The 13,319-nt window shown below is 37.2% G+C and overlaps 1 protein-coding gene across 4 annotated transcripts in view; it reads right to left on the reverse strand.

Moving 5' to 3' along the window:
- LOC144305530 (uncharacterized) overlaps positions 1-13,319 on the reverse strand; it is a 355,637-nt gene that overhangs the window by 114,511 nt on the left and 227,807 nt on the right. For all 4 annotated transcript variants that reach the window (XM_077884436.1, XM_077884438.1, XM_077884437.1 and 1 more), the window contains one exon: positions 3,796-3,924. In XM_077884436.1, the coding sequence (XP_077740562.1) occupies positions 3,796-3,924 (129 nt within the window). The remainder of the gene's footprint in view (positions 1-3,795; positions 3,925-13,319) is intronic.

Consider the following 13,319-nt stretch of genomic DNA (forward strand, 5'->3'; position numbering starts at 1 on the left):
TGATTAGGTGTCTTGACTCTTGATTCCAGCTCAGGTCATGATTTCAGGGTTGTGAGATTGAGCCCTGTGCTGGGCTCCACGCTCAGCAAAGAATCTGCTTGAGATTCTCTCTCTCCCTCTGACCCCCCCCCCCCCGTACTCTCTCTGTCAAATAAATAAATATTTTTCTAAATCAAAGACAAACAGATGAAGATGTAGGAAAAACACACACACTCTTGCACACGCATGAGCATGCTGCAATACCATGACACACTTACTGAATGGCTGTTAAAATATCAAAATACTGACAAAGATAAGGAACAGTTAGAAATCTCATAAACTGCTGGCAGAGACTTAAAACGCTATAACCACTTTGGCAAACCAGCAATTTTTATGGGTTGAACATAACTTACCATATAACTCAGTAATTCTATTCCTAAGTATATACTCCCAAACTCATATACCCATAAGACTAATGGGTATTCACAAATATTCACAATAGGTTATTTTACAAAGCTCTATTATCCAAATTCCACCAATAGGTAAATTGATAAACAAATTATGGTATATCCTTAGTATTCAATTATGTATACTCTCTTAGTATTCCATGGAATACCACCCAGCAATAAACATAAATAAACTATTGATAAAACATGGATATCAAAAACATGCTGAATGAGAAAAAAGCCATATAGAAAAGAATATATACTCTATGATTCCATCTATATAAAATTCTAGAAAATGCAAACTAATCCATAATGATGGAAGGCAGATCAATGGTTGCCTAGGACACAGGAGAGGAAGAGGAAGGGAAAAACTAAAAAGTAACCCAGAGAAACTCTTAAAGGTATTTGGATCAGATTACCTTGAAGAATAGAAATATTCTGTATCTTAGGGGCACCTGAGTGGCTCAGTTGGTTAAGCATCTGCCTTCAGTTCAGGTCAATGATCTCGGGGTCCTAGAACTGAGTCCCATGTTGAGCTCCATGCTCAGCATGGAGCCTGTTTCTCCCTCTGCTCCTCACCTGGCTCAAGCTTACTTGCTTTCTCTCTCTCTCTCTTTCTCTCCCTTCCTCTCTCTCAAATAAATAAATAAAATCTTAAAAAAAAGAGAAATATTCTGTATCTCAATTGTGGTGATAGTTTTTTTTTTTTTAATTGTGGTGATAGTTTCACGGATTTATACATCTGTAAAAACTCACCAAATCGTAAGTTTAAATGGATATACTTTACAGTATATAAATTATAATTCAATCACAATCTTTTAATTAAAACTGAAATAAAATAAGTTGAACAAAAAAAATTCAATGACCCACCACACGACAGTAACTTTGAGCAAAAAAAGTCTCCTTAAAAATACTATTTTCCATGACTATTTAAAACAAACTTTTGTAGATACTGATGACATGCCCCAGTTTACCAAACTAAGAATCATCATTTAGAATTTAAAGTGTTTCATGAACTATTTCAGCGTGAAATTGGAGGTCAGATATAAGATATCAAATTTGAGCTTGAGGATATTGAAGGTCAATTTGGCATTCACTAAGATCAGTGTTCCTGATAGGTAACAGTGCAGTAATAAGTGCAAAGAGAAAAATAAATACTACTTGAATTAGTTTCAGCTGATACAGAGAAATGGCATGTTTGCTAAAAGTAAACGGTTCATTGGTATTTAAGTACCTTTACTATAATTCTGGAAGACAATTACTATGAGGACTGCACAGCTCTAACAGCAGTATGCAGCTCTAAGAGCTATGAATCTTGGGCTATGATTAAACCAGACAGTTACTGGATGTTACCTTAGGCAAAAGAATATTCTACAGGAGAAAAAAAAAAATAAAGCAGTTCCACTTTGGGAAAAAAAAAAAAGTAATAATATACTCAGTCCTGAGCACTTACTAAATATTTTACATATATTATTCCCAAATAACAAGGCAGGGCATTCCAACTTTATGGATGAGAAAACTTATTCATAAAGATGCATAAGTAACTTGTAAAAGTTCTGATAGCCACAAAGTTGAATGCTGGGGTTTCAACTGAGCCTCACTTATTTTTAAGATCTTACATTTTTCACTGCAACAGGATATTTCTGTTCAGGATTACATAAAGATATAAATAAATAAGACTACTAAAAAAGTTTGTAAACTTTTATTAAAAGACCTTTGGGATCGCATTTTTGAGAAAGGTCTTTTTCACAAATGTTGTTCTCCAGGAACACTGATAGATACCTCCTGCTCCAAATCATGCAAAGTTTAATTGTATTAACCACTCCATACTATAGCCTGCAAACAGATTTCAGGATTTCCTTTTGCAGGAAATATTTATAAGTTGTTATCATTGTGTAATGTTGAACTAAATCTTAAGAACCAAAATAAAAATTTGGTAACATTAAGTAAATAATTTCTTTTTTTTTTTAAAGATTTTATTTATTCATGATAGACACAGAGAGCGAGAGAAGGGCAGAGACATAGGCAGAGGGAGAAGCAGGCTCCATGCCGGGAGCCCGACACGGGACTTGATCCCGGGACTCCAGGATCACGCCCTGGACCAAAGGCAGGCGCTAAATCGCTGAGCCACCCAGGGATTCCCCTAAATTAATAATTTCAAATAAAAATTTGGTATCTGCAGAATTCCTAAGAATATAATAAAAAATGAACACATACATGAAATTCAAATATAAAATGTTATATAGGGGCACCTGGGTGACTCAGTTGATTGAGAATGTGGCTCTTGATTTTGACTCAGGTGATGATCTCAGAGTCGTGGTAGGTAGATATGCTACTAATTATGAAGGTAGGAAGAAATAACAAATGGGGAAAATGGTTCATGGAAGTCAATGTTGACTGGCAAGGTGCTTACAGCCTTGAGCAAGCATTAATACTCTTAATGGAGTAAATAAAAAAATATCAAAGTTCACGTGATCTTAGTCTAGCGCTAACTAGTAAAAATCATGCATAGACATGTGTCATTCTTTTGCTACCGGTGCTTGATATAGTACTTCTTGGTACTATATGGTTTTTATGTTTTTATGGTTTTTAGTGAACTTTAAAGATGATTCCCTGAGAAAACTGCCTGGTCAAAGTTATGTTACCAAAGAAAGAATTAAAAACAAACATAAGAAACAAACTGCTTTATGTTTTTACATATGTATGTATGTATCTTTATTTTACTGCCTGAGTATTAAGATTTTTAAGGTTTTTATTTTCATCACACACATATTTATTTAATGTTTAAGAGAGGCCAGGCACTAAGAAAGCTGTTAGTGAAACAATGGCAAAACAGGACATGGACCCTGCTCTGAAATACCTTATATTTATGTGGAGAGCATAAACAAAAATAGTTTAGAGAAAAGTAATATTAGTCTAAACTAATATTGGCAACAGCATTCATTTTTTCCTTTTTTTTTTCTTTCATAAGAATTCCATCTTAAAAAGTAGACTATTTTGCCTGGCAAAATACTTTATAGAGAGAGAACCCTAAAACATCAGCTAGGTATCAAAGATAGTTAAAATGTGAAAAATGAATAGTTAGAAAGATGAAGGAAGAGGAAGAGAAAGAGAATTGGCTCCCTGGCTTGTAGAGTGAGGGTTGTTATGGTAGAAAAGGCCAAGTGGAAACCAGTAGAACTGCCACTACCTGGAGAAATAGTAAACCAAAAGCAGTATCTCATTCCTGGAGGGATTTCAAGTTCTGCATCAAGAACTTGAAAAATGCAGGGGTGGTGATTCCTATCACATTCTCATTCAATATTCCTCATTGGTCTGTGCAGAAAACAGATGGATCTTGGAAAATAACAGCGGATTGATTTAAGCTTACCCAGGTGTTGATGCCAATTGCAGTAATTGCAGCTGCTGCATCAGATGTAGTTCATTGCTTGAGCAAATTAACACAGACCCAGTATCTGGTCTACAGCTACTGCTCTGGCAAATGCCTTTTCTCCCATCTCTGTCAATAAAGCACACCAGAGACCATTTGTTTTCAGCCGGGAAAGCCAGCACTACACCTTCACAGTCCTACCTCAGGGCCATATAAAATCTTCAGTGCTATGTCATAACTTAGCTTTTAGGGATCTTGGTCACCTTTCCTATCCAAGATATAACCATGGCCCATTACATTAATGACTTTTACAAGAAGTAGCAACCATTCTAGATTTACTGGTAAAACATTTTTGTATCAGAGTGGAAAATAAATGCAACAAGAATTTAGGGAACCTTCTATCTTAGTAAAATTTCTAGGGTTCAGTGGTATGGGTCATGAGGAACTATCCCTTCTAAGGTGAAGGGTAAGTTGTTCCATCTGGCCCTTCCTACAATCAAAAAGGAGGCATAATAATCTATTGGGCTTCTTTGGAATTTGAAGACACCTTGTTCCTCACCAAAGTGTACTATTCTGGCCAATCTACCAAACAACTCGAAAAGCTGCTACTTTTGAGTAGGGTCCAGAGTAAGAAAAGACTCTGCAGCAGATATGGGCTGCTGTATAAATGGCTCTGACAGTTGGCCATATGATCGAGAAGATCCAGTTGTACTTGAAGTGGCAGTGGCAGATCAGAATGCTCTTTGGTGCTTTTGGTGGGCCCTATAAGTGAATCACAGTACAAATCCTAATGATTTTGGAGGAACCCCTGACATCCTCTGTGAATATTCTCTGCTTGAGAAATGGCTCTTAGCCTCATACTGGGCTCTAGTAAAAACTGGATGCTTAACCAGAGGCTACTAAGTCACTATGTGACCTGAGCTGCCCATAATCAATATTATGTAACCCCAAAAAGCCATAAAGTTGGATGTGTGCAGTACTCCACTATCAAATAGATATGGTATGAAAGTGATTGGGCCCGAGTAGGTCCTGAAGGCTCAGGTAAATTACAGGGAGAAGTGCCCCAAATACCTATGATCCCCATTCCTGCTATATTGCTGTCTCTCTCCCAGCCTGCAACTCTGACCTCATGGGTAGCTCCCTATAATCACGTCACAGAGGAAGAGAAGACTTCCTCTTCTCAAGAATCAGAGGGCTTCATTTATAGATGGTTCTGCACAATATGTACATACCACCTGAAAGTGGACAGCTATAACACTATAGCCCCTTTCTGAGACATTCCTAAAGGATACCAGTGAAAGAAAACCTCCCAGTGAGCAAAACTTTGAATATTTACCCAGGCTGTTTGCTTTGCTTGGAAGGAGATCTACCAGATGTACAATTATATACTGGTTCATGGGCTGTGGCAAATGGTTTGGCTGAATGCAAGAGGCATGGAAAGAACATTACTGGAAAATTGATGCCAAGGAAATTTGGGGAAGAAGGAGTAGATTTCTATGAATTGGAAAAACATGAGGGTATTTGTGTTCCATGTGAATGTCCACCAAGGGACACAAGAAGACACCAGGAGAGGAGAATTTTAATTATCAAGTGAATAGGATGACACATTCTATGGATAGCCATCAGCCATTTTCCCCAGACAACCTTGTACTTGCCCAGTGAGCTTCTGAACAGGCCATGATGGCAGAGATGGAGGTTTCACATGGGCTCAGCAACATGGACTTTCAGTCACCGAAACCCACCTGACTATGACTCTGTTACATGCCCAATTAGCCAGCATAAGATCTCAAAATTAAGTTCTGAATATGGTACTATTCTCTGGACTGATCAGCTAGCTATCTAGTGGCATGTTGATTATACTGAGCCATTTCTATCATGGAAGGAGCAGTGTTTTATTTTTAATGAAGTAAACATTTACTCTGAATATGGATCTTCCCTCTCTCTCTAGGCAGTGCTTCTACCAAAATGCCATCTATGGCCTTATAGAATGCCTTACCCACCATCATGATATTCTACACAGCACTGTTTCTGATCAAGAAAATCACTTCACAGCAGATGAAGCTTGGCAAGAGATCCATGCTCATGGAACTCACTGATCTTAAAGTGTTCCTCCATTGCATAAAGCAGCTGGTTTGATATAATGGTAGGATGGCCTATTGAAGACTCAGTTACAGTGCCAGCAAGTTGGCAATACTTTTCAAGGTTGGTGCAAGGTTCCCCAGAAGACCGTATAATGTTTGAATCAGTATGCACTATATGGTGCTGCTTCTCCCACAGCTAGGATTCATTTATCCAGGAATCATGGTATAGAAGTTAGAGTAGCACCATTCACTACTACTCCTACTGATCCTCTAGCAAAAATTTTGCTTGCTAATACTGTGACCTTATGCTCTCCTGGCCTAGAAATTTCAATTTCAAAAGGAGGAAGGCTTCCATCAATGAGGCACAACAATGATTCCAATGAACTGGAAGTTACAACTGCTGCCCAGCCACTTTGGCCTCCCATTTCCCTAAATCAGCAAGCAAAGAAAGGAGATATTAGCTTGCTGTGATGATTGATTATGACTACACAGGGGATTGTGGGCTGCTACTCCACTGTGGAGCTAAAGAGGATGTGTGGAGGACAGGAGATCCCTTCTGGCATCTTTTGGTATTACCATGACCTAGGATTAAAGTCAATGTGAAACTGTAATAATCCAAACCAGGCAGGCCTACTAATTACCCAGACCTTTTAGAAATAAAGGTTTGGATTACCCTACCAGGTGAAGAACCATATCCAGCTGAAGTATCTGCTGAAGAAGAGAGAATACAGAATGTATAACGGAAGAAAGTAGTTATAAATACTAACTACAGCCACAAGACCAATTAGACAAATGGGTACTGTCATGAATATTTCCTCCTTATTTTGTTGTGACTGTGTCTATGTATATGTAACAAATGTCTTTGTTTTCTTCCCTGTTTTATTTCTCTATCATGTAGCATAAGATGTGTTGACTTTATATCATAATATTGAAGTATTATGGATTTTACATCATAGTACGGAAGTGATGGGATATCAAGGAAAAGGAAGGGGTTAGTGCATTTTTTGTTATATAGAGAATAGTTGTTTCATGTTAGGTAGAATTATGGCCTTGTTATTTTCTTTATTTTGAGATTAAGTATGGTTACAAGAGATGCATATGGGTGCTATGTTGACTAGGGATAGACTTGTGATGGTTAATTTTATATGTCAACTTGACTAAGCCCCCAACTGGGTACCCAGATATTGGGTTAAACATTACTCCTGAGGATGTTTATGGATGAGATTAACATTGGAATCAGTAGCCTGAAGAAAGCAGATTGCTCTCTCCAGTGTGAGTGGGCCTCACCCAATGCAGTGAAGGCCTTAATATAACAAAATTGCTAAATAAGGGAGAATTCACATTCTCTGTATGACTCTCTTTGAACAGGAACATCAGTCTTCTACTTTCAGAGTTGGACTCAGATTGGAATTTACACCATTGGCTCTCTTGGGTCTCAGGCCTTCAGACTCTGACTAAAACTGTACCACCATTGGCTTTCCTGAGTCTTCACCTTGCCTACAGACTTTGGGATTTCTCAGCTTCCTTCGGTAACTGCATGTGCCAATATAGACCCTATTGTCTGTTTCTCTTGACAAAATTATAGGAAAATTATATAAGAAGTATGCCCAAACTCTGTCTATTGAATCAGGGAAGAATTTTCAAGTAATTTATATACTATAAACTATAACTAGTTTATATTTAATTGAAGGATTTTTTCAAGAAGTATGGGATGAGAAAGAGAAGTAGCTAAGAAAAACATTCAGTAAAGAGTTATAATTTTTATGTGAAAAATGGAAATACCAACAGCAGAAAGCCAGAACAGAAACAGAGGTTAATGATACAAGAAAAGGATGGTGTAACCAACAGATAGGGAAATGGTGATAATATCCTGATTTTAAGACAGAAGTTGGAGTAGGTGAGCTTCTAGTAGAATTAGGTTAACATTTTGATAATAGAAAGAAACACTGTTCATTACTATCCTGGGATAACATGTATAAACTGAGACTGTCCTGGACAAACTAGAACTTTTCTAATAAAGAGGAAGGGAAAAAATGGGTGCAGAGACATTTTGTGGATAAGGAGGCAGAAGTTTGAGTTCATTTGATGATTTCTATGTACTCTGAATTATATAGTCATCCAGTGAGACTGGAAGTGGAGATAAAGTCATTTAATGAGAATGAAGTGGGTAGTTGAGAAGGTTAGAGTGCAGAGAGTTGAAAAGCACTGAATTGCTAGCAAATGCGAGAGAGCTAACTAGAATCTAAATATATTAATTGATGATATGAGCACTCAGCTAAAATGAAGAACACACATTTGTAATGGAAAACAGTATCTGCATTTGTGGTTCTTACTCTAGTAGAGCTCAACAGCCAGACTATTGGTATAGAAAATATATAATAAAGAGGAGGTGTGGGGAGATGGAGAAGGTAAAGTGTTAAAAAAAAAAAAGTCTTCCTGATAGCAGTATAAAACTTAGATAAAATATATTTGAACATACATTTATCTAAATCTACAACATATTCTAAGTAATGCTAAACCATGACAGCTGGCTTCATTAAAGCCCTTAATCCCTGGTTTCCTTTACTTTTTCTCACATCCTTCCTATTTATCTTAAACATGTGAAGTGAGCGTAACTGAGTTATATAATTGGAAGCAGAGGAGCTTTCATCACTAAGAATGATTCCAATCACAGAGCTCTAAAAGCTAAACATTTTAACACTTGGTCAAGAAATGCAGAGAGTAGCTATGGAAGTACTAACACAAATGAAATGGAATATAAAAAGGAAGTCAAGAAAGTGAGAGGTTAGGCTTTTACATAGACCTTTCATGCAAATACTGACAGGAAGATGATGATCCAGGTAACAGTCTTGGAGAATGATATACGGGACCAGGTAGTCTGAAACATCAGCCTTTCAGATGATCAAGGATATAAAGATTATAAAATATGAAACATTGAATCTGGGAGATATAGGTTATGGAATAAGTTCTGTAGGAAGCAGGGAGTGATTTTCCCAGACAAAGGATATAAATGGGATGAGGGCAAGGACTGAAGGATTAACCGGGGGTGCGAGATCCTGACACACTGCCAGAACAGTCAGGGCTTTCTTCTTTGGTAGAAAGAGAATTCTGAAGTCAGTTACAGCCTGGGGTAGATTTTAGTGTTGAGGGATCTGGGGGCTTTGCTGAAAAGGGAGACCCTATGCACCCTGGAAGGGGTCCATTTCTGTCTAAATTGACTACATGGCTCTAGCTTCGATGTTGTTGATCCATCAACCCAGGGAGTGGTGAGAGACCTGATCTGTACATGAAATTAACAGGCAAAGGGCCCAGAGTTCAGAGGCCACATTCATTACTAAGAACTGTTCTAGCTTAGAACTCATTGATGTCAAAGTCCAGAGCTAGTCACTGGAGCAGTGGTACAGGCACAGAGGTGGTAATGGTCCTGGGGAGACATAATAAAAGGGTCATGAAATGGAGAGATTAGGGCATTTCACAATATATCCCACAAGATATGTTACTGTGTAGGTGATGAGATGTAACTGATCAACAGTGATGCTTAGATATTCATCTTATTCTGCAAGTGAAAACATTCACTGAAAATAAGCATTTGTCCATTTGAGTTCCAGCACAAGAATTACAAGACATTGCTGTCCTGCATTGCCTCACATTAGAGAATTTTCTTTATTCTGAAGGACAAAGAAATGGAGGCAAAGGGTACTGGCCTACAATTTAGTTCCTTCTACTGGCAAACTCTGTGTCTTTGAACAATTTAGTTAACTTCTTGGGTTCTTCATCTGGAAAATAATGATATAAAAAGTTATAATTTAAATATATATATTTTAAAAACTATCATGTTAAATTGACTAGAATGTATGTTACATTACAAATATGTTATATTTTGATAGAAATATGTCAGAGGGTAAATGATTTGCCAACTTCCACATAATTCTATATTAAGTTCTTACCTGTAGTGTTGGATTTGGAACCCAGATCTCTGACTAAGAGCATTATTACATGATTCTCAAATTTGAGTTATGATTATCAATTGCATTTAACATCCATCTTAAAAAATAGAAATTTCTGTATCACAATGAATTCAAGATAAAATTCAACTTAAAAGAGAAGCTGGGAATAAAGGAAACTCTAGAACAGTAATAATAACCAAGCCTCACCCCAATTTCTAAAAGAAATCCAGGAATACATTAATCCTGTCTTGACAAGGCACTGCTCCCTATAAATTTACTATGTGATTCATTCTACAAGGAATAAGTATGGATGGGCAAACATGTCAATCTGTTATTTATTAGGCGTGTGCTTGAGATGCTTAAACCAGAGACCTGGTCAAGCTGAGTTACAAAATATGGCCTAGCAAAAGGCTCAAAAGAATACACACAATCTGAAATTCTGGCATTTTGTCAATCTTGGGCTGGACTGGTAGTAGGCGTATTAATGAATGTGCTTCAATTAATTTGGAAGAAAGAGTGGAGAACAAGATGATTGAGTTCTAAGAGGGCCATTAATTGGCTCACCAATGCCCAGAGTAGAAGAGAGAGTTGCTTATGGGTGCACAGCAAGTGTCTACACAATGTGAACTTGCACATTAGTGAAAGAAATCTAAGCAATTTTCTTGTGTCTGGCCAAAATCTTAGTAATCATTCCTTTTGTGTGCATGGACAGAAAAAGAAAAGAACAAAGACGACAATGGAAGGAGAAGCAAAAAGGAAGCAGAGATTTTTCCTCATAATACACACTAATAGGGCAGCCTGGGTGGCTCAGCGGTTTAGCGCCACCTTCGGCCCAAGGCGTGATCCTAGAGACCTGGAATGAAGTCCCATGTCGGGCTCCCTGCATGGAGCCTGCTTCTCCCTCTGCCTGTGTCTCTGCCTCTCTGTCTCTCTCTGTGTCTCTTATGAATAAATAAATAAAATCTTTAAAAAAATACACATTAATAAAAAACAATGCCAGTTTGTCAGACGTGGGGGTGGATTTGAGGGTGGAGATTGAGCAAAAGTTATACCTACTGCTGAAATTCAAATATTGAATTGCATATCTGCTACACTGGTGCTGCTCAGATAGGTCTCAGGATTTTGTAGTACTGTATTTGTATTTTCTTAAAGGAAGGCTCCCACTACCCTGGGGGCAAAAGGGGAGTATCATGCACAAATTTTGCAGGCGGCCTCTACCCAAACTGGAATCACTAACGAAATTTCTTAGTGGATGAGCTACTGGAACAGAGCCTAAAAATATAATATGGTATTGTGAATATATCTCTTTCTATTCGGTGTTCACAATGTGGTACAATTTGTTCTACATGTTTTACATATTTTAACTCATTCAGTCTGTATAAAGATGAATTATTATTATTTCCATCTTATAAGTGAGGAAATTGAAGCACAGTGCTAGTAAGAGAAGAATTAATATTTGAACTCAGCAGTTTGCCTCTAGAATCCATGATCTTCTATTATACTGTATACTGCCTTCTACGAAGAAGAGGAGATGGTGGTTTTTACATAATATGCAATGCACGGAGGTCTAGAGAGAATGGGGTATTTGAAGAGCTAAAAAATTAGGCATTGCCAGGCACATGTATATGTATAAAATATGAAAGAAAAACTATTAAGTCTTCTGGAAGAAAACATAGATTGGTAAAATTTTCTCAGAAAGAATAAAAAAGCATTAAAATAAAAGGAAATATGTTTAATTGCCCTTCATTTAAAATAAAAGCTTTTCTTTATCATCACCATTTTTAAAAAATGAAAAAGCAAAACACAGATTGGGAAAAACTGTGAGGAGTAGGACAGGGGGTGGGTGAGACTGAAAAAGCACACATATGTATTCAGAACATGTAAAACAGACTCCTATAAATCAATATCAAAAAGAAATAACTCAATAAAAAATGAACAATACTACTGAGAAACTCTTCACAAAGGAAAACTTACAATGCCTAAGAGCGATAGTTTTTAGCACAATGAAAATTAAAACCACAATATGATAACATTTCACACAAGTGAGAAATCACGAATTTCTTGTTTTCTTAAGTGATACATCAAGTATTGCAACAATATAGGGTAAGGTGAACTCACACACTGCAGTATAAGTGGAAATGTAAGACGATGCAGCCCCTTGGAAAAAGTCATGAAAGTCAGCATGCATCTTATGACTCACAGTTCCACTTTTAAGTATTTGCCCAACAGATTTTGAGAATTAAGTCCTTAAAAAGACTTCTACTTGAATGTGTGCAGAAGATTTATTCATAACAGTCCCAAATTGGAAACAACTGGGATGTCTATCAACAGAGTAATCAATAAATATATTGTTGTGTGGAATACTATTACACAATTTTTTTAAAGCACACTACTGATACATGCAACAACACAGATAAATGTGGAAAAAAGACCCTGTTGAGTGAAGAAAGCCAGACAAAAGAATCCATATGGTATGGTTCCATTTTCATTTATTCTAGACCAGGAAAAATTAATTTATGGTTGTAGAAATCATGACTTTGACTGCCTGGGTAGTAGTGTGCATTGATTAAAAGCATGGCAGAGGGGACTCTGTGGGGTGTTAGAAATGTTTGATTTCTTTAAAAAATTTATTTGTTTGCTTTAGAGGAGGGGAGACTATCAGAGGGAGAGAGAATCTAAGCAGCATCTGCACTGAGCACGGAGCCCCACACTGGGCTCAGGCTCAGGAGTCTGAGATCATGACCTGAGCCGAAACTGATTCAGAATTTTAACCAACTTGCCACCCAGGCGCCCCAGAAATGTCAGATATCTTAATTGACATAGTGAATATATGTAGAACACATTGTCCAAATATCATAGAACTGTTCACTTAAATCTGGGTGTTTCCCTATAAAAAAGCACATTTAAACAACAAATATGACTTGGGCTTCATTTTGATGGGGGGGGCTCTCTATTTGGTAACACTGTACATTCCTGGGGACCCCTCTCACCAGCTAAGGCAATGACTCTTTCCCCACACATGAGACCATCTGAGATAGGATATTCCTTCGAATAAGTTTTTTTTTTTTCTCATAGACTAGCAAACTAGTTAAGTGACACAAGCTGCTGTAACAACTGAATTCTCAGTGACTTAACAAAAGTTTATTTCTTGCTTTAAAAAGTATCATAATTCCCACGCAGAGAGGAAGACTAGTCATGTCTTTACAAGTCAAAGATTCTGCCAAAAAGCAATCAGTTTTTCCCTTTTTCTTCTCCATCCACAACTGCAATCTTCCTAAAAACTTGATTAAATGAAAAATCCAAGTAGTGGTTGATTAATCAAATAATAAAAGGTTACTTGAAAATTATGGTCTTTCCTGATACATTTCTTTTCAGTGTGAGCCACACATATAGGGAAAACCAGTGTGAATATAAACAGACTGAGGGACGTTTCATAATGCTTAACTAACTGTGGTAGAGGAGTAAAACAGTGAAATGATTAAGATAGTAAGACTTT

Source organism: Canis aureus, chromosome 35 (assembly GCF_053574225.1).
Source record: "Canis aureus isolate CA01 chromosome 35, VMU_Caureus_v.1.0, whole genome shotgun sequence".
Taxonomy (NCBI): Eukaryota; Metazoa; Chordata; class Mammalia; order Carnivora; family Canidae; genus Canis; species Canis aureus.